The sequence below is a fragment of the Calypte anna genome, chromosome 2, assembly GCF_003957555.1.
Source record: "Calypte anna isolate BGI_N300 chromosome 2, bCalAnn1_v1.p, whole genome shotgun sequence".
NCBI lineage: Eukaryota > Metazoa > Chordata > Aves > Apodiformes > Trochilidae > Calypte > Calypte anna.
Genome location: NC_044245.1, coordinates 123064898 through 123091129, shown reverse-complemented (window position 1 = coordinate 123091129; position 26232 = coordinate 123064898). Strand labels below are relative to the sequence as shown.

At 39.1% G+C, this 26232-nt stretch overlaps 2 protein-coding genes across 3 annotated transcripts; both read left to right on the top strand.

Annotated features, from left to right (window-relative positions):
- The first annotated feature begins 530 nt into the window (after positions 1-530).
- Positions 531-10934, top strand: ZFAND1 (zinc finger AN1-type containing 1). The gene is made up of 8 exons (XM_030445444.1): positions 531-696; positions 2086-2128; positions 3875-3914; positions 4263-4390; positions 4472-4563; positions 5379-5503; positions 10257-10412; positions 10558-10934. Exons 1-8 carry the CDS (start codon positions 642-644, stop codon positions 10726-10728), a joined length of 810 nt encoding a protein of 269 aa, XP_030301304.1. The 5' UTR covers positions 531-641; the 3' UTR covers positions 10729-10934.
- Positions 10935-14426: 3492 nt separating this feature from the next.
- On the top strand, positions 14427-25363 carry IMPA1 (inositol monophosphatase 1). Of its 2 annotated transcripts, none has more exons than XM_008493522.2 (9): positions 14427-14557; positions 16157-16238; positions 17361-17494; positions 19401-19505; positions 20424-20469; positions 20612-20720; positions 21449-21557; positions 22944-23095; positions 23511-25363. In XM_008493522.2, the coding sequence occupies exons 2-9, from the start codon at positions 16176-16178 to the stop codon at positions 23627-23629; spliced, it is 837 nt and encodes a 278-aa protein (XP_008491744.1). In that variant the 5' UTR covers positions 14427-14557; positions 16157-16175; the 3' UTR covers positions 23630-25363. The 2 variants fall into 2 exon arrangements, with proteins under 2 accessions (XP_008491744.1, XP_030301456.1); XM_030445596.1 differs by lacking the exon at positions 14427-14557 and adding an exon at positions 14664-14889.
- Positions 25364-26232: the final 869 nt, after the last annotated feature.

Here is a 26232-nt window from a genome sequence, read left to right as displayed (position 1 = left end):
AATAAAACATTAAATTCTTAAGGAATGGTGGAATTTAATGTGTGCTCTTAAAAGTATAGGTGCATGGCTAAAACCCACGGTGGTATAAATAAATTAATAAATTACAAGAGGGCAAGAAGCCTCTCGGAAAGCCGCATTCCCCTTCCCTCTGCCCCTCGCAACAGACCACGTTCGGAGGGGGTGAGGCAACTCGCTACAAGAATAAGACACAAAAAATATTTTTCCCCGATAAGAGCATCCGGATTCATCACAAGCCCCAACCCCGCGGCTCCGGGTGGACTGGAAGCCTGCGGCGCTGCTGACGAGCTCGTCAGCGCAGTTTGTCCGGAGCCAGCGAGGCAGTCAGACCTGCCCGGAACCTCAGAGGGCGCATCCGAGAGGCCGAAACCGGCTGGGCCCTGGCAGCCTAACACTCCCGTGCCTACCGCCCCCGCTGACCTGACCTGACCTGACCTGGCCCGTGCCTCAGCGTCCCCGCCCCCCAAGCCGCTCCCCGGGGCGGGGTTCACCGGCACAGCAGCCCCGCCCCGCTTTGCCTCCCCCCTGCCTGGGCGCCGGTGTCCGCAAGCGGCCCGGCAGCCCTTGCGCGCCCCGCCTCTGTCGCCTCTCCGCTGCCCCACGGCTTTCGGGACGAGCGGAAGATGGCGGAGCTGGAAGTGGGGCAGCACTGCGGAGTGCCGGATTGCCGCCAGCTCGGTAAGGTTCCCGGCGGGTCGCGGTGTCATACAGGGCCCGGCCTCTCGCCGGCGGCCGCGGGCGGGGAAACTGGGCCGTGGGCGGGCCCGGGGCGGGGCTGTAGTGGCGGTCAGGGGGCTGCGGGGTGGTGCCATCCCCTCGGGCCGTTCTCAGAGCTGCTGCGGCGGGGCGCTGGGTAAGTCGCGCTGAACTTGGGGCGTCTTTTTTTTCTCCGCGTATGTCTTGTCTGATACCATTAATGACTACAGTAGACAGATATAAGAATACGATAGCTTTGCTACTGGTAGGCAGGTCTGAAAGGCGTCTTGTGAACAGGGACAACCAGAAAGACAAGAGGAGCTACATAATTAAATCCAGTTGTAATTACTAGCAGAGGGTAGATGTCCCAGAGCCAGGTCTTGTGGGTATAACATACTGGAGCCCTGCGCGATCCCCTGTCCAGGGCCTGTCGCTTCAGCAGTACCACTCGGTGTTTAGTCCCCTGCTTTGCCAGCTGTGGGTACCCTGCTTTTCCGTGCTTCCCTTGCTTGCCTTCCCTGATGTCAGAAAAAGACACTTGTAAACAAGCAGCCTTTCAGAAAGGCAGCTTGTGCTGACAGCCTTCTGATGGGAGCACTGGGTCTTACAGGGGAAGTGACTGAAATCTTTGTGACCTGACCTTTGCAGTCCAGATGTATGGTGATCCATTTAGACCAAATCTGAAGGATGGAGAAACAAGAGTTAGTGGCCCAGGGATGGGCATTTGCTACCATATGTGATGTGGTTCAGTTCAGCAGACAGTTAAGTGATTTTATGTATAAGAACTGATGCAGTAGATGGGGTGTGTGCACAGAGATGTCAGAATTATGTTCAATTTAAATTACCCAATGATGGTATGTGTGAAATAAAGGATAGAGAGGGAAGAGTGGGATCAGAACTGGAAAATAGAGGAGATGCTAGGTTTTTTGGAAGGGATAGCATCTCCTTCAGCTGGCAGTCTATATAATAAAAATGTAAATTGTCCAGTGCCCCAGCAGTCAGTAGATAGTATTCTGAGTGATCTCACAGTAAATTCAATCTTTAGTGTAACTAGAGTTTGATAGCTATCCAAATGTCCAAGTTTCAAAGTCTAGTACCAAAAATTCACATTAAAGCATAATTCCAGCATCTAGAATGTAAATAAATATAATTGACCTATTTGTACATTTTCCAGTAATGCTAACTAGAGTTAACAGTGGAACTGTGTTACAAAAGCTATTTCTAGGTACTACATGCATTTGCTAAGTGTCCTTGCAAAGACACCTACCCAGTGGTATAGGTAAACAAAACTTAGTCATGTAAAAATTAAGGTAGAAACTATTAGCAAAACAATGACCATGTTGTCTAACTGAAAAAAAATGTCTGTTTCAGATTTTCTCCCATTTGTATGTGATGGCTGTTCAGGTGTCTTCTGGTAAGTGACCTGGGGTACTGTGTCCAGCTCTGAGCCCCCAGCACAAGAAGGACATGGACCTCTTGGAGGGAGTCCAGAGGAGGGCAACGAAATTGATCAGAGGTCTGGAGCATCTCTCCTATGAGTACAGGCTGAGAAAGTTGGACTTGTTCAGCTTGAAGAAGAGAAAGCTCTGAGGAGAACTCATAATAGCCTTGCAGTATCCGAAGGGTGCCTACACGAAAGCTGGGGAGGGATATTTAACAGGGGCATGTAGTCATAGGATGAAAGGTCCTCTGGCTTTAAGATGTAAGATGGTAGATTTAGGTTAGATATTAGGAAAAAATTATTTAGTGTGAGGGTGGCAAGACAGGAACAGGTTTGCCCAGGGAAGTTGTGGATGCCTCATTCCTGGAATCAGTTTGGATGGGGCTTTGAACAGCTTTCTAGTCTAGTGCAAAGTGTCCCTGCCTATGCACAGGGGTTGAAACTAGATGATCTTTAGGGTCCTTTCCAACTGAAACCATTCTATGATTTTATTAAAAGCATCATTCAGATGCTTCTTGGAGTCTCACAGGCTTAGTGCCATGACCATTTTTCCAGGGACCCTGTTCCAGTGACCAGTCACCCTCTCAGTGAAGAGCCTTTTCCTGTTGTCCAGGCTTGAACTTGCAATGAAACAGCTTTATCCCATTTCCTCTTGTACCACCATTGGTCACCAGAGAGAGATCAGGATGTCCCCCTCTACTGCCCCCCTTGAGGAAGCTGTAGATTGCAACAATTGAGCCTTCCCCGAGCTAAACAAACCAAGTGACCTCAGCTACTCCTTGAAAGTCTTGCCCTTGAGGCCTTTCACTATCTTTATCACCTCTTCTGCACCTCATCAGCCAATCACTCACCCAGTGTGTTATGGACTTGTCTAGCTGTGTGCTGGACATTTTGTCCAAAAGGATATAATGAGAGACAAAAACACATCTGTTGACTTCCCTAGGTCAACCTTAGCATAAAAGGCAATTAAACTGGTTTTCCTATAAGATACCATTGTGGCAGTTGTGAAGAGCTAAATGTATAGAACATTCACTGACTTAATTCAGATCCATTAAATTAAAAAAATATTGTTTCATTGATCTTGCCACATTTTTTCAAGTGGCTGTTGGGAAGCTTTGGCATAAATGGGAATATCTCTGTAATACAGGTAGATTATTTTGGAAGGCGTCAGCCTTAGACTCTGTTTTGTACTGATTTATTTGGGGGTAAGGGAGATATTTTTTCTTGTAGAAATAAAATAATTGAAGCTTCCTCCAAGGTTCAAATCTGTTCCTGCACTTCAGTTTACACCTCAGATCAGCAGAGGGCAGTTGTGATAAACTCAGATAAACTGAGGACAGATTTCACTTTAACATGTTAGAAGTCTTTTAAGTGATTTCTGCTGGGTGGAAGGTGCTTCAAAATCCATTAACACAAGCAAACTCCAGTTGTTCTCAAATTAATTCCCATGCTTGATAATTTTCTTAATCTCTTTAAATTGTTATCTTGGGGTGTAAATTCCAAGAGGTAAATGTTTTACATACTCAGGAACAATATGATTAATCCATTCAAGATCTGAAATGCATAGGTTAGAACAAGTTTTGAAAAGTCATTATTAAATTGAAGTGTTTCCGTGATAAAACTTGTCAGATAGTTCTTTAAACACTTGAATCAACTCACACACAGTTTTCTTTTCCTGACAAGCTGGTAACTGTGATATTTTCTTCTTCTGCTGCAAAGCCTTCAGCACAGGAGCCGGGATGCACATGGGTGTTCTGAGGTAATCTAATATTATATGACTAACTTAAAATTAAAATTCCATGCAACTTAACTATTTGCAGATTAGAGATAGACACATATTATAAAGTATGAATTATTTAATTGACAATGTGACAGTCTTAAAACAATGAATCTGCTGTCTTGCTGCCTGTCAAAAGTAAATTGAGTTTGAGTAGAATACTCGTTCTTTTTCTAACTCTGATCTAGACTTAATCAGGACAAAAGTAGGAGAAAATTGCTGGACTGGTTTTGAATAGAGAGCTAGCACAGTTCCTTTGGAAAGCTGGGGTGGTGACTTTTATCTGTAAAATGTGTTTATTTACATAAAGTATTTTGTACTAATGCCTAGGTGAACATAAAAAACAATTCTGTGAAGCCAGATCAGCACAGATCTTACCCATGCTCATACAAGAACTGTAATGGAAAGGAGCTTTTGCCAGTTTTATGTCCCTATTGTGAAAAACATTTTTGTCTAAGGTGAGTGGAAGAGTTTAAACATCTGTACTCATTCATTAGTGTATGGAAAAGGTAATAAAAGTTTTACACTGTTGTTTGCAGACACCGGCATCAATCAGACCATGAATGTGAGAAACTGGAAACACCAACTCCTCGAATGGCTGCCACCCAGCAGCTAGTTAAACATATTATAGGCAAGTACAGTGGGATTTATATTCTACAGTTTTCTTCAGAAGGCTGTTTGAGCTTGTAATCTCCACTGAAGGGTCAGGTTTGACCAAATAAGATGAAAGGATGTGGAGTATCCTTGTTTCAGTAGCCCTTAACTCACGTGTCAGGATATAAAACTGTTCATTTATACTGAGACAACAGTATTACATGTCTCTGAAGAGAATCTCTAAAGAATAAATAGGGCCGAGGTTTCTTTCAGAATTATTGTCTTATTCTCATTCTACAAGTACCATAATGTAATGAATTGTACCCAGCCATTATTACTTGCATATTAGTTCATATGCAAATAATGCAGTTGTACTGTATGGGGTGCACATGCCAGTCTGCTGGGATTGTATCTCCACAACCAAGCTGGCAAAAAAACCCAACAAAGTGAGTCTACAAGGTAATGTTTTGCAGATTTTAAAGAAGTTATAGGACTGAAAAGAGAATTAACAGCACTGCTTAACTGTGTAGACAGGAGAATCTGAAACTGTTGCCATATGAATGCTGTAAGGGCCCCACATGTAAAAAGTTAGGAATTTATCTATACTGCGGTTTTTCAGCTTGTGTTTATCTTGTGAGAGTGTTCACCTATTTTTTCAATGTAAAGGGGTTCTGTAAGGACTGTAACAATTCCAGCTGTTAATGAATAGGAGTTCTTGATGTCATGGCCTCAGAAGGACAAAAAAGGGACATGAAAGGATTTGGAACCTTGCAGATATAATGAGGCTAACGCCAAGAGCTGTTCAGGAGACAATCTGTATCATCACAGTAACAGAAATAATACTGTTTTCAGATTCAAAAAAAAGCGAAGAAGGAAAAAGCAAAAAACGTAAAGGAGCAAAAAACAGTGAGACAGCAGCAAAAGTGGCATTAATGAAACTGAAAATGCATGCATGCGGGGACAAGTCCTTGCCTCAGGTCAGTTGTGTTTGTTTCCAGTATTTGAATTTTCAAAGGAAATGTAAAGTTTTGTGGAATCCTTGCTCTTCATTTAGTCCCCTCGGTTTGGCTTGGGATTTATTTCTCAAGCCCACAGTTGCTTTATATGTATATTTTAGCTTGGTACGCAAAAGCAATCTCACTGGTCTTAATGTCTCCTATAAGGTCTGTGTAGAGTTTGCAGCAGTCAGATCAAATTCCTTTATTTTATAGCAGAAATATATATTCCTGCCATACAAGTGTCATCTGATACTCCAGGACAGACAGGCTCTTTCAGAGATTCCTGGCAGAAAGATGATGGCACAAAGTTGTAGTTACAATTAAAGCTTTATTATTATTTTAACTGAATTTGATGATCAGCACAGCATAAAATTTTATGATCAGAGTAGCACAGGATTTCTGTAATTGGAACCAGCATAAAACAGTTTCATAAGCAGGGTAGCACAGGAATTTTTGACCACAGTTTAGCTTATGGTTCCTAAGCACCTGGACCCTTTGCAGATTGGGTCAAATCTTAATGTTTGGCTTTAATATCAGAGTTATCATCCAGACTCAAAATATGAAATAGAGTACTAGTCACTCACTCAGTCCTTGGAGGACACAGATGAGGTGGAGGTGGAGGACACAGGTGGAGGTGTCCCTGGACATCAGGGGAAGCACAGGTTTTGCAGTCCAGCATCAGTTCTGGTCTGAGTCTCAGGGCTTTTAACTGCTTAGTTTTAAGGGCAGCACTCTGTGTGCTGTTCTGCTTCCCTCTTTTTGTGTTGGGGTCATCACCACCAGGTTGGCCAGGTGCCTGGGACCTTCCAGGCCAGTAAATAAGGGAATAGTCAGCCTGGTGCCCAAGAACCTTGAGGCTGAATGGGAGGGGGGAGAAAAAACCTAGTATGTAGGCCAGCAGGAGAGGGCCATACATGACCAGCTTGGTCACAGAGAATGTCCATTTGCCTTGTAAAATGATGTTAGTTAGTCTAACTGTATTACCAGGAGTCAGTCTCACCATATCCCTTGACATCATCATGAACAGGGAAGGATGCCAGTGGTGGTGATATGTCACCTCTTGCCCATGGCCTACAGCTTAGTAACTGGTTCATAAATAGGACTCCATGGCAGGAATGAGCTGTGTGTTACCTGAAGGGTCTTCATCTGAACAGGGGAAGAGACAAAGAAAACACTGATACTAGCAATTGATGTGCATAAAGATCTAAAGTAAGATATAGTACAAAATAATGTATACATCTATAACATCTATATTAAGGGTTAATATTAACAAAATGCAATGGTCTCATTATTCTGAAATTGGGTAACCAGGACCAGAACCAAAAGCACTCATCAGGTTGACCGTGTGACAAGAGTTGCTTATGAGCTGTTTGGTGAAAAGTACAAACTTGACATTGAATGATGTTTATATCAATTTGTTTAAATTCATTAGTATAAAAACCATAAATTATGTTTGTACATATACCTCCTTGTGACTCTAAAAGATAATCCAAGGCCCAATGATTTTGAGTAGCTAATTGTGGAGGGCAAACTGACTTCTGATTACAAACATTTTTAAAGCATCTGCAGTAGTATTTTGCACAGTTTCAGGTGTAGCAGACATACTTAAAATAGGTCATTCCAGCTCAGCAATACTAAAAATTGGAAATAATGCATACATAAATTTATGAAATGTTGTAATTCTTTTTACTAAGGGACTGATCACAACACACTTACTGGATACAGGGTAATGGTTGTGTGAAAAGGTAGAAGCTAATTTTTTAATTGAAATTCACAGAGAATAAGACCTGTACATTGTCCCTGTATATTGTGGTGGCAGACCTTTATAGGCATTTGTGCCCCAGAATCAGAACTATCTGGATGATGCTAGAATGGAGGGCCACTGATTTGGTAATGTAAATTTTCTATGGAAACATTCCTCACATCACTGATAAACCTCTTTTTAATTGCCAGGATGATGAAATTGAAGCAGGTTAGTTCGGCCTCATTCAAATGGTGTGAAAAGTATTGGTGTATATAGAGCCAGATGTATTACTCCAATTACATACAGATGGTCCAGTTGTCCTAAGTTCTTAACCAACCATTACTATGTAAAATGTAGAACTAGGATCAGTGAGATTACAGTATCTGTGTCAAAATGTGCCATTAACAGCTTATGTGAGATTCCAGGGTGGCAAAATGTTTACAACACTATTACTTGTAATCACCAATTTATTCTAAAAAAATTGATGTTTTTAAAATCTGATTCATAGCAAACTCTGGATAAATTATAGTGTATCAGCTGAAACTGGGTTTGTATCCAGTTATAGAGCAGGGTATAGTCATGGTTGGGTTTTTTTCCTACCCAGGTTGAATTTGTATGTTGAGGCACTGCAGTGCACCATAGGGTCTTATCATAAGAATGGGACTTAAAAGATTGAGTTTGATAATTTGGAGGGTTGGGGTACGAGTACACCAACTTAAGTTGATAACAAGATGTTTCAGCAGCAGAGTCAGCAACCCACCCTGAAAACTGAGGGATGGTGTAAATGATTCCAAGATTTGGATTTATTACCCATTTGAGAAATGGGTAATTTCTATTATAATGAACTATTCTATTATAATGAATTATGAATAATGGATTCATTTCCTGAACTGAATGACATCATTATTGTCCAATTCTTGACATAGGTAGGGAGAGGGTACAAATAAGAGTAAGTAAAGTATAGTGGGTGTTTTTAGCAACATTATACGGTTGAGGTTTCCGTAAAGGTAACGTGATGATTCCTTGGGTGCACTCCAGGTTTGTTCAGGCTAAAGAATCCATCTCAGTATAGTTCATTACCCAAAGCAATAAGAAATTGCTCAGACTTGGGAATTCTCCAACCTTCTGTGAAAGTTGAATGGAGTCCCCACTTACAGTGTACCATATCCTCTTTTTTCAGTAAGTTAGTAAAGTGACAGATATTTAAACCATTAAAGGGTAGTTAGTAAGAACAGTGTCACCCTGAGAAAAAGAACAGGCTGACAGCAGAGGCTTTAGATCTTTATGGGTTGGTGAGCAGTAAATAAGTTTGTTCTACCAGGCATCCAGTGAATGACTGCCAGTTATTTAAGCATCAGACATCTTTAAGTAGATGTTTATTCCATTTCCGTCTATAAAAACTTTGCCCTAGAGCTCATTTAAGTAGACCATTCCACTTCGACTGTGCCATTACTTTGGGGTCTGTAGGGCAGGTGAAAGGCCCAGGCAACTCTTGTGTTCACACCATTCTGGAATTTATTTTTTTTTTTTAATGAATGCCATTGTCAGGTTGCACAGCAGAGGGCATGGGAGTGTCAGCAAACCATTTATGAAGTCCTGCCACAGTTTTAAGACCATCAGCTTTCTGTCAAGCAAAAGCTTTCCCTAAGCTCCATATTATTTCACCTCCAGTATTTTAACCTTTGGGTGTTCAAGACAGAGGTCCAACATAATTGGTTTGCCAAGTGGACTGGGGGACTTATATCTTACCCCCTATCCATTTGGTTCCCAAAAAGGGGACCTCCTGGCTGGGGCCATGCTGTAAAATAGTGTTAGTTATTGTATCCCTGGCTGATCAGTATTTTCCTGGATATGCCACAGAAGATCCAGGAGGTATATCCTACATTGAGGATGCAACAGTACAATGAGCTGTCTTCTGAACAAAGTTACAGTGAACTGTGGGAGAATGTTTCATCAGCCTTAGAACTGTAGGAGCTATGGTAGGAAGGTGCCAGGGCACTGATAGCAATTGGGTGTTATTAGTGTGTGTCCATAATAATAATAATAATAGGGTGGCTGTTGTGTTATCTTTTTTACAAGTTGTGGTAATTTCTGTTTTAGCAAGATTCACATCCTGCTTTCCTTGCCCCTTTGTAACACTCCTGAATGTTAAAGATTTTTTATGTGTGTGAAAAAAGTTTTTAGGAAAATGCACAGGTTGAAATTCAGACTCAGTATTACAGACATAGCTGGGTGAAGAGCATTTCCAAATTTTTCTAGGAAATGCATAAATCAGTTGTTTCAAAAGAAGACTTTTGTGTGGTTTGATAGTGTCTGGCCTGGACTCAGCAAGTACAGTCTGAACTGATGAATACACCAGTCATGCTTGCTCTGAGTTTTCTGTTGAATGTAAAAAAAAAAAAAAAAACAAACAACCCAAAAACCTGAAGAAGGGCTTGCCCTAATCCCATTTAAAATCTTTCCCTCACATGTCAGTCTTGAAATTTCTTAAATAAATGTTTCCATCTAGTAAATATTGAAAGAGTGTTTAGTACATAAAAGGAGAAAAATGGGATGAAGGATTATGACCAGAATGTTGGTTAGGAATGCAGGCAATTTCTAGAAGTGACTTTTTCTGTCTTAACCACCTTTGCATTCCAATTTGAAGCATTATAGTGTTGCCAAAAGCCAGCACTGCTTAGTTAAGCTCACCTTTTTTCTCCCCAGAGCAGTCTGGTAAACCCAGGGCAGACACCTTTTTATGTCTGTCTATATCTAACAGACTGGCTGTGGGACTCCAGCGAAAGGTGAGAACTTTGTGAAGACATGGAGGGGATCTGACTTGATGATCTCATTTATATTCTGCAGTAAAGTGGGGTCTCGGTACTGAGGGAATAAAACAAGTTTCAGTTTATGGGTTTTTTTTTTTCTGAAAAGCTATTAGAAGCGTATGACTGGTATGTATTTCTTCCATGAATAATTTTTTGTTTATTTTTCGTGTTTTTCTAGACAGAAAGAATTTACTTTCAAGTGTTTTTACCAAAGGGGAACAAAGAGAAGAGCAAGCCCATGTTCTTTTGCAGTAAGTGGAGTATTGGCAAAGTAGTAGATTTTGCAGCTTCCTTAGCAAGCCTTAAAAATGACAACAACAAATCAACAGCCCAGGTAAAGCAGTAAAAATAACAAACATTTTCCAGGTGTTTGGTTTTTTTCTTTTGTTGTTTTATTTTACCCTTTTTGTCCTCCCCCACCCCACTCCTTGCATCTCAGGCAAATCTTGATCTTAATTTCTGTGGTGTTTGTCTTACAGAAATTGCGATTATGCCATACTGCCTCTGGAGAAGCCTTGCCTTTTGAACACACACTGGAAACATGGCTGTCTGACAAAGACTATCCATTGTACAATGGTGGAAATATAATTTTGGAGTATCTTGATAATGATGTTCTATTTATAGAAGACACAGAGTCATACTTGAATTAACAGGTAAATTATTCACAGATTTGGATTTGGCACATTTAGTTATCGTGTTCACTAACCAAGGAAAAATGTCCAGGTTTTCCTCCAGTAAGTACTTGCTGAAAGGGATCCACTCTCCACTGGCTGTAATGACAGATTCTGGTTCATTTGTACTGGTTTGAAACCAAACAGATAGCCATGCATGACATACTCATTTTAGGCACAGCGGCAATAAAAAAAAATAAATCACAAGGTAAAAGGGTCTTACATTTTTTTCAAGATACTCTCCATTGGCAGAACAGTAACGTGGCCTTGTTAAGTAGCTGTATAGTTTTGGGTTTTACCAAGGAGTACACCTTTATAACAACTCAGGAATATCTATAGGTTTATTATATCAGTTGGACTTGCATAAAGCTCCAAAATATCTCAGTAAGTGTGTCACTGTCAGTTGTACTTTTTATATGCACCTGACAGCATACTGGGTTTGTGTGGCAAAGTTTTGGTAGTGGGGGGGGCTACAGGCTTCTGTGAGAAGCTTCCCCACGTCCAGCAGAGCCAAAGAAAGCCAGCTTCAGGGGAGGCCCATCACTGGCCATGGCTGAGCCCAGCAGTTAGAGGGATAGTGATCACCTCTGGGATAATGTATTTAAGAAAGGGAAGAACTGTGGAACAGCAGCTGGAGAGAGCAGTGACAGTATGTGGGAGAAACAACACTACAGACACCCAGGTCAGTGAAGAAGGAGGGAGGAGGAGGTGCTTCAGGCACCAAAGCAGAGATTCCCCTTCAGCCCATGGAGGAGACCATGATGAAGTATGCTATCCCCCTGTAACCCATGGAGATCCACAGTGGAGCAAGTATCCACCTGTAGCCCATGGAGGTGGATGCCTGAAGGAGGCTGTGACCTCATGGGAAGCCTGCATTGGAGCAGGTCCCTGGCAGGACCTGTGACCCATGAAGAGAGGAGCCCTTGCTGGAGCAGGTTTGCTGGCAGGACTCATGCTGTGGAGGAGCCACACTAGAGCAGTCTGTTCCCAAAGGACTACAGCCCATGGAAAAGACCCATGCTGGAGTCTTCTGCGCCTGATTTTTCTGCACTATCAGTTGCAGGCAAAATAATTAAAATAACATTTATTGTGGATAGAAGATAGACTTGGGATGCAAGAAGTAAATTTTTGGGGCAATCTCAAAGGTTTTACCAGGAAGGTTGCTTTCATCACTCGCCAGTTATTGCTAAAGGCTAGCAGCCTGTAAATGACAGTACAAATATGGCAAGTCACAGTTGATAAGGCTCCAAAAGGTTTTCACATTCACTTTCATCTTACTCCAGGAAAGTGCCTGGGATTGTGTATAGAAGCTCATTCCACTTAGTTTTCAGAAGCTGAGAAACAAAACCAAATTAAGCTAGTCTGACAGATAATAATTCAAGAGAGGTGAAAACTCTGTTCTAATAATCAGCTCTAGGAACAAAAGCAGAAATTTTCCCAGAGCTTCAGTATCTTGTTTAGGCTAGAATTGCTCACATTTTTAGCTATTTAGACTCCAGCATATCTTTACTTGGCATATAACATTTTTTTGTTTTTTAAAGCTTATTATCTTAGCACGTTCATAGGGAAATTTAAGCAACTGGGTCTGAAGAAAAACACTCCCCCCTTTGGAGGATAAATTTGACATTTGAAACCATCAGTAATTTTACAGACTTGTGTTTAGAAGGGTCAGAACTGTTTCACTTCAAAGTTAATTTTAAAAAAATGTTAAACTCACTTCTAATAGATGCAAAGAAAAGTCATGCAGTGTTACTTATCTGCGAAGAGGAATTTGTCAAAATAAATACTTAATAATTTTATAATAAATGGTACATGTAGCCAAACTATTAAAATAGTGAATATCTAGCTGTTTGGTAGTTACATCTGTATAATAATTTTAGAGAATGCACAAGGTCAAGGTTTTGCAAGCATTTTACTGCTGAGAATGCTCTTGATAGCAGCTTATGGCCTCATTCCAGTTCAAATGCTGCTACAAAATTGGCTGGCATATACTTGCAGTGTTCAACACCGTTTAGGAAGGGTTGTATTAACATTCAGAGCTGAATTTTGCTTGGATATGTGACCTTTAACATCAGCTGGGCAATGTAGAAAGAAGAAATAATAATTCATCACATTAAGAAAGCAGGCTCTGATCTCATGCTTTTCATCAGTTTCCTTTGTGTGTCCTGGCATGTGATCAGCCTAGTTAGAAGCCTTTTTTATCAATAGGTCACTTCTGTTCATCTTGCTGATGAGGTTCCACATAAAAATATACCTCCCTGCAGCTCAGTTCTCCTTGTAGTAGCCTCTTCCATGAAATACAAATTCCTTTCAGCTGGAGTGGAAATTACAGTTTGCCTTTTATTAATTATAATACCTATGAGGAGATAATATCAGGCATTTCTTTTTTGTTTTACTTCTGCAGATTTTAGGAACAATACAGAATTTCTGATCCCCTTAAACAGGCTGTAAAGTACTTGCTATGTTAAGTATACTCTTAACAATGTCAAAGAAGCCATACCAGTGCAGTCCAGTGTTAACTTGTACTGAGGCCTGTCTGGCAGCTTGCTTCAGCAAAAACTGAATCAGAGCCAAAGTGCCTCTTTCAAATGGCTGTATGTTTTTAGTATAACCTTGTAATGGAGAACTTGGAAAATAATTAATAAAAACACACCTTATCACTGCTGCAATTCTTTAATGAATGCCAGTACCTAAAAAAATAGTCTTAAGTTACTATACTTGTTTACCAAATGGGAAGGAAGTCATGTGAGAAGGTGCAGTGGTTTGTGCCACCCAGCAAAACTGCTGGGAATGGAATTTGTATCTTCACTGGTGTGGGAAGGACAAAACTACCCCTGTTTGGCCTTGAGCAAGTGCCTAGGCGTGGGCTGGACTGGCAGTGAGGGATAAGGCTGCTTCCTTTGTTGCAGATCACTGATGATCATTTAAAGTCCTAGTGGAAATTACAACCCTTGTCCTGTTTACAGTACATCACCATTTTACATCTGAGAGTAAATAACATCAGTTCCAATTTGTGAACACAACACCTAAGTGGTTTATCTTTACTTGACAAAAAAGGACAAAAAGCCATAGAAAATGGAAATACAAAAGAAAGTTTTTTCCTTCTGTATGACTTTGATTATAGTGATCTTGCAAATGCATCGTTGCAACTGCGAATTTTTCTCAAAAATTTGTCTGAAAGCCAGGGGTTTTTTGCTTTTTTCTGGAAAACGTGTTTACAGCATAAAGGTATCAGTTGTCTCTGATTTGGGATTATCCTCCTTGGCAGAACTGTCAGCAGTAGGAGCTAGTGAGGGGAAAAGGACGCTGTGCTGATGGTTCTGGGGAAAAAAAACCCAAATACACCGTAAACTGAATTGATTAAATGCCGTTTTAATCTGAAGGGACGGTTACATGTACGTTCTTGTCCTTTTTATACGGCCCTTCACTCTATTTTCTTCACGTTTGAACAACGCACTCCCGTGTTCAGGAGTGGCTCCTTCGGCCGCCCCAAGCCCAAGTAAACGCCAATCGCGTGCTCCGCGGGAGAACATTTTCAGCATCTTCTTCTTTCCACGTCCAATTAATTACAAGCAATCAGATATTAGAGACCAATTTCAACATCCGAACTCTGAAGTTAACGGCGCAGCAACCCAACCACACGCCGCCCAACCACACCCAACCACACGCGGCCCCGCCCCGCTCCGCCTCCATGAGGCAGCGCGCAGGAGGAGGCGGGTTCAGCGCTTCGCCTGCGCACTGGCGCGGCTGCCGTCCTCAGCGGGCACCGGGGAAGGGTGGAGGTGACAGCGGGGCATCGCGGCAGCCGGTGAGTCTTGTCTTCCTTCCCCGGCCGCCATTTCGGGGTTCCTGAGGGGGATGCGCTTCTGCCCCGAGGGCCGGGGCCGGGCGCAGCCTCCCAGCCGCTCGGCGTTGCGGGAGCTGCTCTTCCCCGGGCCGGGCAGTGCCGGGCCGCCCTTCGGTCCTTTCAGCCCGGGGTCCAGACGTCTGTGCTCTGTTAGCGAGGCAAGCTCGTCACAGGGCATGCCGAGAGTACAAAACTAAGCTGGGAAAAAAAATACGCTTCTTCCAGTCAGTATAGGCGTTCGGACTTAAGGAGAAGGCGTGTTCTGGAGTTACTGTTTTAGTGACGTTTTTAATGTAAATGTTTTTTTTTCCTCTGCTGTGCTGGATATCCGTGTAATTTAGGCCCCGCTAACACTTACCAATCGTTTATGAACATCAGAGTAGTAACTTTAGTGCTATTGTACCCTGTTTTGCGTCCTGATAAGTTATTTCTGTGTTGAAATGCTATGATCAGTAAAGAACATTATCAGCATAATGGAGGCATCATACCCTTTGCATTTTGTGTAGCTTTTCTTTCCATCTGCACCTGTTTCAGACCAAGAGAAAGACCAGATCAGGGTGATTGGACTGGGAACTTGTGGGTCATGTTAATGGCACAGTTTTTTAATATTGTTTCAGTTCTAATTTTTTTTAAAATGATCATTTATCTCATCTTCGTGACTCTGCAAGTGTTATGAAACCGTTACCCAGGTGATCACTTAAAGACTAAGTACTTAAGTGCCCAGAAGGCTTCTGTAAAAGCTAGGTTCTGTGAAATGAAACAGACTGTCAAAATCCAGAATACTCTTGAATCATTGAATGAATGTGTGGTCTGTTGGGGGTGTAGGAGAAATAATGGATGATATGCTGATTTGCAATTCCCCTGCTCATGCAAGTAGAAGTGCATATAGAATACAAGGTAGCCTGTATTGCTTCATAATACTTGCCAAAATAGAAGGCACTCTTAAATGAGTGTGGGATTTTGTAAATTTCTCATGTAGAATTAAAACCATTTCATATATGTGTCTGGAATAAACCCCTAGAACTAAGCACAGAAGTCTTAAACACAAGAAGGACAGATTTGTTTGAAATTCCAATCTTCTAATTTAAGATATTCGAAGTCTTTTAAACCATACTTAAAAATAGACTGTGCTGTATGTCAGCAATCTGCTCCAATAAATTACAGTGAAAAATGTAGTATTTTAAGAAAAAAGGCCCTGAGCTGTATTTGAGAGTATGTTTGTGCATAACCACACTATTTGTTTTTCAGAGCCTTTATGTACATTGAGGTCAAGTTTCCTAATGTAGAATTTTGTATATGCATGTATCTTTCAAGTCTGAGGCTCTGTGCTTGTGAATGTTTTTGTGTTATGCTTTTATGATAGCCACAAAATGTGAGGGGGGAAAAAAATCTGGTATATTAGACTGAACTTTTAATACTTTTAAAGTTATTTTTTCAGGGTAAGGGATGGGACAGGCTTCAGTTTCCTAGCAAGGAGAATACAATGCAGAGGGAATACATAATTAGAATATCTAAAATAATAGCTATAATAATTTTTCTGTTAATCGATCCTTTTGGTAGGCTGTATATCTAAGAAAAGATGGCAGATCCTTGGCAAGAATGTATGGATTATGCAGTTACTTTAGCAAGGAAAGCTGGTGAGGTAAGTGTAAACTATTTATTAAATAATATTACTTAGTCTACAGCTCATTCAAAACTACATATATGCTAATGTTGGATAGTCTTCTGAGGAGTATTTTGTCAAAAACATAAATTAGCAGAATTATTCAGTGGTGTTCAAGTTCAAGATTGTAGTGTCTTTCATGTTTACAGCTTGGTCAGTTTAACAAAAGAACTTTGCTCTTCTTTGGACCGGAGTCTGATTAAAGACTAAAGAATATCTTTTGGTCCTTAAATTTTGTTTTAAAAAAAAAAGAAAATTCTCAGTTGTTTTTTTTTCCCTTAAACTGGACCTGTCTATCTTATTATTTTACCTGAAGGCTATAAGCAGCCTTTCTTTCAAACACCTCAGTCAACTTTATACGGTAGCTTCTTGTTGGCACAAGATACCATATCATGTTCTCTTTATGAATGCTGCTTTACTTCTATAAATAAGCATCCCTTGCAGTGGCAGAACTTCACCCATTTGTGATCTGAGGTGGCTTAAAACAGGAAAGAGCATATCTTGGCAGAGCCTCAGCATGCATGATTACCAAACGTTCAGTTCTTGGTGGTTCTTCTTGGCACATTTGAATGTTGTAGCTAGACGAGATGGCACATGTAGTAATTCTGTTCCTTGGAGCTGCAGAATCTGCAGAACATTGTCTCTGCAACAACCTCATTAAAGTCTTCCCTCAGAAAATCTTTCTAAGTTATAGTAAACTAATTTTGTCAGCTGGGAGGCATGGGTTCTTGTTTAAGCTGATTCTGATGGTTTTAAGGTCATAAATGCATTCTCTGGCTAAAAATAGCTGACTTAAGTTCAGTCTTCAGTTCTTCATTCAACTCTGGTATTTACATTTATAAACCTAAAACTTACCCTAATGAAACAGAGCTCAGTTTCATGTATCAGTGGCCACATAAAAGTTTGTGCTGAATAGGGGTCTGGAGGTAGATGCAAGGGTAAGCATCAGATCCTACAGTTAAATCTAGGTTTTGTCACTGCTTGTGTTTGTGTTATGGATGTGCAGTATAGAAAATTATAGTAAAAAGATGCTCAACTTTTGGGTAAAACTAGTATTTTCCATGCTGTTAATGACTAAAGATTTTTTTCTTGTGTTAACAGATAATCCGTGGAGCACTCAAAGAAGAAATATCTGTTATGACTAAAAGCTCACCAGTAGATCTAGTAACAGAAACTGATCAAAAAGTAGAAAACTTCATTATTTCTTTGATAAAAGAAAAATATCCTTCTCACAGGTAAGGCTTTATATCAGTACACTTTTGATAGATGAGGTGACTGGAAGAAAAAAATGGAAGGTTTATGGTTTTGCTTGGTTCAAATTGACATGCTGGAAAGTTGTAGAACTCTACCTTATCCTCAGTATATTGAGTATTTTAGAGTACTAGTGAGTTGAAATTTTACCCAGGGCTGTAGTAATGAATCAAGGTATCCCCAGGGTCTACTGACATAAATTTAGCCTTGTTCAAGACTTATGCTGAAATTAACTTCAATTTGAGTCACCTGTAAGTAGCTTCTTTGTTATTTGTGTTGGGAGAATCAAAGGTTGCCCAAGATACTTGGAAGCCCCAGAACGCAAATTTCTTGTAGGATCCCTTTACTGGCTGTGCTGGAAGAGTCGCATGGAACTGAGTGTGCCTCTGGCAAATCTTTCATATCAGACATCCTTAAAAGAATTCTTTCTGCATAGCTGAAACTCAGTCATTTAAAAAACTGATATTTTTTTTTAAAAATCTTCCCCTGTCCTCCTTCCCCAGATAAGGTTGTTATCTCTGGAAGAGTGAATTATCTGTATTTTGCCTACTTTTACTCACAAGGGGCTTTCCCATTTTGACAAAATGACTGAAATTTAATACAGTTAACTAAAAGTAGGTTAGCTAATTTTTCCTTACATTTTCTTGGATGTTTTCTTATTGTAGTTGTATATGTAAGACTTAATAAACATGCACAAGAAACATCTGAGGGAATGCAAAATGTCAGTAACCTAACCATGTTAGTTTAAGTGTACAGGTTTTTGGAATGACCTTGAAATAACACTTTTCCATGACACTGATAAATGTTTTAGAATATTTTTAGCTTCATTTCATATTAGATAATTGATACAATGTTAGACATACTGGTGTTGAATTTCTCTTTCTAATAAGTTTACCTGAAATAACCTAACCATTTACCTAAATAACCTTTCTCTGTCTCTCTTCTGTTTGTGAAGATCTGCTGTTCTTTGGAAACATGCTGTTTCTTTCTTAGCAGTCATTGTCATTTCCATAGTTAATCATAAAACTCCTGGTCAATATTAAAGGGAGCTTATTTACTTTCAGCAGTTTTTCTCATTCTGCATGTTTGTGGAGGAAAGCATGTGCTTGACGAATGCTTTTCATGGGCTGAGTAATCTTTATCAACTCAAAACCGTGCAAAAGACAGAGTTCCACCCACTTACACTCAATCAGATAATTTTGTTGTTCAGAACAAATATTTTCATGAGCAGCAAAACATGTGAAATTTGGATTCCTGTGGCACTGTGCCTTTTGTATTCCCTAAGTTTAGTGTTCTGGTTGAGCGTGCACTCTGCTGTCTTCTTCAGAAGCAGCTCTGGTTTGGGCTTCATCCCCTGACCATGTTACTATTTTTGTTATGCCTGTAAAACTAAACAGTTTTGAGAGCAACAACTTTCTGACATATTAGTGTTGAAATCACACTACAAATATAACAGTTACCACAGTGGTCTGATCAAATGCATATGACCACAAATGCTGTCTTTGGTTGCAACATAAACTAAAAAGAAGTGGTTTATAGAAAAATGAACTGGAAGTTGGAACTCAGCTACAGGTATTCAGACCAAAATTTGATGATGCTTCTAAAGGAAAAAAAATATGAAAATCTTCATGTTCTGAATGCTTAATTCCAGTAATGGATGTTAAAACATAAATTTCCCCACAAACTGTGCTTACCTCTGCCATCATAAATGTTGATGGTCAGATGGGTTAGTGCTTTGTAGATAACTTGTGTATTTCTCAGCTTTTTACATTTGACTACTGTCACAAAAACCTGTGTCTTATTTTAAGGATTTTTACTTCAAGAACAGTGTTGTAATTCAGACATTTTAAGCAATTCTTTTTTATCTTTTAAATGTGTTTACTACTCCAGCTTCATTGGAGAAGAATCTGTTGCAGCTGGACAGGGCAGCATTTTGACTGATAACCCCACATGGATTATTGACCCTATTGATGGAACTACCAACTTTGTACACAGGTCCATCTTTCATTTTTTTTTATGTTAGCAGTTTCAATGGATTACCTTATTTGCTCAGTTCCATGGAAGTAAGGTGTTTTTTTTTTCATTTACAAATGTCTTTTAAAGCAATACTATGAACTTGTCAATGGTTACAGCATTTATTAAGAGCTATTGGGCAGTTTTTGTAATCATTTTAGTATTTCTGTAGGTATTACAGTAGTCTCACTCTGTAACCTGTACTGTGTAATAGGAGCCATCAGCCTTTGGCATGAGTGCCAAAGATGGATGGGCAGATTTAAATAGTGAAGCAACAGGACTTGGAATTAGCACCCTCAGAGAAGCTTTGGCAAGAAACAGTAACAGCTCCAAGTGCTGATTTCTAAGAAATTTCAAATGAACTGACATCTAGGAGCTGCTACCGTGAAAGAAAGGAAAATATCATTAGTGATTTTTCCAGTGACATTTTGCACCAGAGTGTAGAGGGCATTTTCAGTGTAACACTGACTTCCTGTTCCTACTGTATGTGACACATAAGGTGGAAGTGAGGGAGAAGAGAATTTGATGCTTTTCATGAGACCATTTTGCCCAGCTTGTTCCTTCTGAGAAGGGTTAGTAGCATAGAGGCTTGCTTGTATTCTTGGGCTATAAACTGTCAGTCCCTATCTAATAACAGCTGTAACAGGGATGACAGTCCTAAGATGTACCAGGCTTAGTGTCAGTGGGTGGAAAAATTGTATTCTTAGATAGTAATTGAGTGTTATATGGTCTGTTTTCATAGGAAATCAGACAAGTTCCAGAAAATTAATATTTTCTGTATAGTCCAATTTTCTTTTTCAAATATACATTTAACTTCACATTGTTTAAATTATGAATAAGCATGGTAATGAAAGAAGCATAGTGTCTCACTATAAATTAGTGAAATGTTTTGTTTTGTAGGTTTCCATTTGTGGCAGTTTCAATTGGCTTTGTTGTAAACAAAAAGGTATACTTTTTATTATTTAATATCTAATCAGTCAAAACCAAATTAATTCCTTGTTGCTAATTATAACTGATACCTGTATTTTTTCAGTAATCAGGTAGAAAGGGGGGAAAAAGCCTCAAGGCGTCTTTACTTTTTCTTTCAGATAGAGTTTGGTATTGTGTATAGTTGTGTAGAAGACAAGATGTATACTGCCAGAAAAGGAAAAGGTGCATTTTGCAATGGTCAGAAACTGCAAGTATCAGGCCAAGAAGGTAAGCTGAACTCAGTAGCTTCTTTCTAATAATTACTTTTATTTTGCAAATGAGTCATGAGCAGTTTTAGATCTGGCTATATTCCTGTTTCTTGGTTCCTAGTTTTCTTTTTGCAAGAACAGATGGGGTTTTTTTGCCATTTATTGTTCAGTTTCAAAGAAATAGCTTTTATGTTCTCTTTCATGCATATAATATGCCTGTGTGCTCTGCAATATCAGGACTCAGCAACTGAAGTTTTTATTGCCTATGTGTCTGTATGTTGTGGGTTTTTTTTAAATTTGCTTTTAACCTTACAGACCTTGTATGTCTGTACTATATCTGTGATTTTTCATTAGAGTCTCTAACAAATCTACCAAACAATTCAAGTTATTCCAGGTGTGAAGTAGTGGTTTAAATTAGTATCACTCTTGTATACTCACTACCCTATGTAAAACAAAATCTACACTTCAAGTGGGACCTTTATAGATCTAAGTTCTGTTCTAATTTTTACAGAAATAAAAGTGTTACTAATAACATTGTTTAATATATATGTAAAATTGAACCAGTTTTGTTCACTGTATTTTTTCCTGCCATTTTAAGAACAGATCATTATACATTCTATGTAATACTTACGTTAAAATATCTCATTTTTTTTCAGCCTTGTAAGAAAGCAATGAAGTAAACTCTGCTGATTGCTGTTATTATATAAGCTGTGCTGTTAAAAAAGTGAGGGTTTGTTTCTTTTCCAGACATTACAAAATCCCTCTTAGTAACAGAATTGGGATCAAATCGTGATCCAGAGACTATAAAGATAATCCTGTCTAACATGGAAAGACTTCTCAGTATTCCTATTCATGGGTAAGATACTTCCTGGGTTTTATATTTACTGATAGTGTTAATACTGTAAATATGTAGACATGATCATTTTTAGGAGGAAGTGGTTGCATTATATTTGACATCTTAAAATATGAAATATTATTTAAATATTTTTGTCCAGTAGCTTCTGCAGAGAAACTCAGTATGTTTTGCTTTGTCAATACAATTTTGTGCCTTTTGGGTTGTTTTTTTTTCAGAAGTACAGAGAGTAAAACCGGATGGACAGAAGGTGTATTACATTTCCTAGTTTCCTTTCCCCATAGCAATGAAAATTGTTGGGTTTTAAAAAATACATATCAGAAGACAAAAGTAGATCTTCCAGTGCTCTTTCAACACCATACTATTTTTTTTTTTGCTTGTCCAAGCAGTTGAAATTGCCCATAGAATGTTCTTATTTTGTTACATTCCCTTTATTCTTCTCCATATAAGCCAAAGCCTACATTTCTGCAAACCATTTTATGTCTAAAAGTGATTTCAGATCCTCAACCCCACTCATGTTTCTCATCTAAAAGGGTTTGTAGTTTTATGCGAAGATTCTCAGGATGCTTGTTTTGACATTTTAAAGGTAGATTTATTTTTTTTTACTTTGAAAGTCTTCTAATGTCATGAAAGAATATATACTAAATTGACAGTAGGGAATACATGTCAGTTCAGCTGTGTTATTTTATTTATAAAAAGTATTCTTTTTGTAATTTTTTTAATAGATAATCTTTTGCAGTAATCTTGCTGCTTTCAGTTACAATTTAATGTACATTTTACTGATAATGGAAACAAATGCAATTATTTGTAAAAGTCATACTTGCTAAGTAAGTGCATCAACAGTTCTGAAAGAATCTGGAATTCATAACATGAGGATTTTGATAAAGTTAACCAGACCAAATTTACCCTGTGAGATTTATTTTTTGTGGTTACTACTGTCAGGTTTTTTCCCAGTCAGCAATGCTTACTGAACATCACCAGAGAAACTGAAGTAACTTCTTTTTTCAACACTGAGAGCACTGTATGCTCTACTTTTTGTACTGAAAAATCATAGAACATCTGTTCTATGGTTGCATGGGTAGATACTTCCTGTAATATGCTTTAGGTTAAGTTATTTTTTAAGATATGTTCTCACTCTAAGACAAAATTGTTTAATAGAATTCATAAATATAATTTCTGGAAATCTGTGTTTTGTGGAGCTCCTCAAGCTTCTTAAGGAAAACTTTGTTCTCAATGTTTTGTTTTGTTTCACTGCAGCATTCCACTGGATTTTCTCTAGCTCAGTTCCTTTTATGTGTGATGCTTCTGTGTTCTTTGTGCAGTCTACACAGACACTGTGACTTTCTTACAAACTCTACTCAACTGAAAAAACAACTATGTCTCCTTTAGGATTAGAGCTGTTGGTACAGCAGCTGTGAACATGTGCCTTGTGGCAACGGGTGGAGCTGATGCCTATTATGAAATGGGAATTCACTGCTGGGATATGGCAGGGGCTGGAATCGTTGTTACTGAAGCAGGTGGAGTACTGCTGGATGTATCAGGTAAATACACAGGCATGCATGACAGTCTTCCATCCTTTAAGTAGCTAATTGGGAGAAAAACACATCTGAAATTAAAAGACAAGGAGGTTTTTCTATCCCCTTTCCAAGTTCTCTCTACTAAACAGAAATCCAATCCAGTTAATTGATGAAGAGAGTCAATTGTATGTTCTTAAGCTACAAGTCAGCTTTTACTCCTTTCTCTGAGCACCTGGAAAAGTGGAAAAAACAGTAAGCATACACCAAAGAGAATTTTAATGTAGCTTACATGAGATACCCACTATATTAAATGCAGCTTTATCTTGGGGCTTAAAGAGTAATGTGTCATTTAAACTTTATATTTTCAGTGCTCATTTTCTTACCTACTTTATATTTTCACCAGATAAAAGGTAGTTACTCTGCTTGCTTTGATTTCCAGGTGGCCCATTTGATCTGATGTCTCGAAGAATAATTGCAGCAAGTAGTCGAGCTATAGGAGAAAGAATAGCCAAAGCACTTCAAATAATTCCTCTGCAAAGGGATGATGCAACTAACTGAATACCAAAACTGCACCTTAAATGTAATTCTATAATGTTGTCTCAATCCCATGTGATGGTTTTTTTTACACCTTGAAGCTGATTAAAAAAATAGATGGTAGTCTTTCAATAGTTGTGTGACTGCTAGCTAAGTAGTGTTTTGAGACTGGACCAACATTCTAAATAAGTTTTTACTGTTTAGTATTTTATTTAACATCACAATTGCATAAAGATCCATAAAAGTAATAAAATATACACAATTAATATTTTCAGCTTTTATGCTACACTGTAAGACATAGTAAGAGGCTTTTTGATGTCTAGATAAATACAAGTCTCTAGTTCCACAAGTGACAAAAAATTCTGTCTTAGCACTGCATCATCACATCTAATCCTGAACCCAGAAAGATGAAGGCATTACTGTTTATGCAGCCTGTCTCCCGTCTGTTGCTTTCTTCAGTGTCATCAGTGTATCTCTTTTCTTACCTTGTTACAGGTTTTATAGAGATTAGCTCACACATTTCCAAACTTTTTTTTGGTTACTTTCAGCTTTAATTTAAAGCCTTTGCTATTTAGCTGTCTTTTTTTTGTTTTCTTTTTTTTTTTGTAGTCATCATTTTACCTTTCTCATGGTACATAAACAAAAACGGTCTCTTTTAGCCTCTTATGTGGCCAGTATACTTGCAAATTCATGAGGGTTGCAAAAATGATAGTTACTGTGCATCTCCCAGAAATAGGCACTGAGCACACCTATCAGCAAATGGACTTACCCTAAATTAAGATCAACTGTGATTTCCATTTGACCATTGCAGTCAGCTCATACTGTGTCCTTTATCTTATTCAGTTATAATTTCTGGTAATTTTGCTTGAGTTTCTCCATGGGTGAGTGTGTTTCAAAGACTAAAGAATCATTAAGATCTGGTAAAGAGTTCTCAGTAACTCAGCTGGCAGAAAAATAAACCCATAATTGATTTTTCACATCATTTTGTGTAAGTTATGAAAGCAGTGGCCATCCAGGATCGTGTTTCCATTGTGTTACAAACTGTATGGGCAGAAAAGAAGATCCATGTCTAAACCTAAAGGGTTTATAAATCTAAGACATACTTAAAAAATTGAACTGGTTCTTTGAATTTTTGTATTTAGGATTGTTGTAAGTATCTGTACTGTTCAGATAACTGATGCACTTTAAAATTGAGATCGGTTTTTAGACTGATTTCTCCATGTCTAAAGTTTCCTACAGAAAGTTCCTACGTTGGTGACCCAGTCAAGACAGAGCAATGTTTTGGAAGACGTGATTTTTTGTACTGCTTTCCCACTATTTTTATTTTGGAAAATGGTGTTCTCTGTCTTGACGTTTCAACAGATCTCTGATTATAAATTTCAGTCTTTTATATCAGTTGATTTTTGCAGATTTTGCAGAAAATACTTAGTTTGAAGTTGTATCTATTGCCAAATGATTGCCATAAATGAGAACAGCCTGCTATATAAAGGCCTTGTCAAAAAGCTAGACCTACATTATTGTACTTTTTAAATTCCCATTGACAAGGTTAGAAACTTTTTTGATCATTTCTCTCTAACTTTATTGCTGTAACTGATGTAATTGATTATTTCTAGAAGTGTGTCTACTGTACCAGTTTTTTGCCTTTTGTATAACAAGTTCTGCATCATGTTTTAAAACTCATTTATTTGTAAATCAGTGGCTGAAAAACAGTTGAGGTGGGAGAAGACATTTGAAATAAATTATGCTTTAGCAGCAGCAGTTTCAGATGTGTTTGGTTTCTTAACGTTCATGATGCTGGGTCCCAATAATCTGGATTTGTGGGCCTCAGACTTTCTCTGAGTTGAACACTTTCTGGGTCTCTGGTGTACATAGAACATAAACTCTTATGCCTTTAGATAAATGGGATTGTGTCTGCACCTGCAGTAGTTTCTTCAGAGTGGATATTCCAACACCTTCCAATTGTGCTGCATTAATCATCTCCAACCTCAGAGGTCGAACTTTAGGAATTGTGATCTGTAGCCCTGCAGAAAATCCCTCCCCTGGCCTCTCCTTGCTCCCCTATGGAATACAGACTATTCCTCATAATTTATATCTTGTGACCCAAAGCTATAGTGTTAGTTCTGCATAATCTAATGCCTACATGTGCATTAGACATTCTGACTAGATAGAAAACGTCAACTTGTTACCTCAATATGAAGGAATTCAAGTAAGTGAGATATCTTTCTTTTCCTGGGCTTCTTCCCATTGTTTCAAAATCAGCTGCTAGTTCAGCCCTGGTCATTACCTGTCAATAAAGTAAATGATTGACAACCCTGATCCTGCTGCTAAAGAGCTGACAGGAAACTTTCCAACAGGACATTGGTTTTGGATCTACAGCATCTGGCATGAGTTGCTTTGTTTGCACAAACTTCAGACATTAGGATATTGTCAGTGATGTGACACTCAGAAGTCTCTGGCAGAGCCAGCGTCAGCCAGATGACCCAGACAACACCAGCCATTTGATCTGTGGATTACTGCTTGTCCTGCACCAAAAGTGACAGCCCATGTGGTCTGTCACATCACTCATGGGTTTATACAGTCTTTGTGCAAAGATCCACAGCATCTCAAAGATCATCGGGAGCTTCTGA

Excerpts from the sequence above, each read along its gene's own strand:
- ZFAND1 (XM_030445444.1), top strand. The coding sequence starts at position 642 with ATGGCGGAGCTGGAAGTGGGGCAGCACTGCGGAGTGCCGGATTGCCGC. Across the intron at positions 697-2,085 it reads GCCGGATTGCCGCCAGCTCG|ATTTTCTCCCATTTGTATGT; the intron begins GTAAGGTTCCCG and ends TGTCTGTTTCAG. Across the intron at positions 4,564-5,378 it reads GCTAGTTAAACATATTATAG|ATTCAAAAAAAAGCGAAGAA; the intron begins GCAAGTACAGTG and ends TACTGTTTTCAG.
- IMPA1 (XM_008493522.2), top strand. The coding sequence starts at position 16,176 with ATGGCAGATCCTTGGCAAGAATGTATGGATTATGCAGTTACTTTAGCA. Across the intron at positions 19,506-20,423 it reads ACTACCAACTTTGTACACAG|GTTTCCATTTGTGGCAGTTT; the intron begins GTCCATCTTTCA and ends TTTGTTTTGTAG. Across the intron at positions 21,558-22,943 it reads CTCAGTATTCCTATTCATGG|GATTAGAGCTGTTGGTACAG; the intron begins GTAAGATACTTC and ends TGTCTCCTTTAG.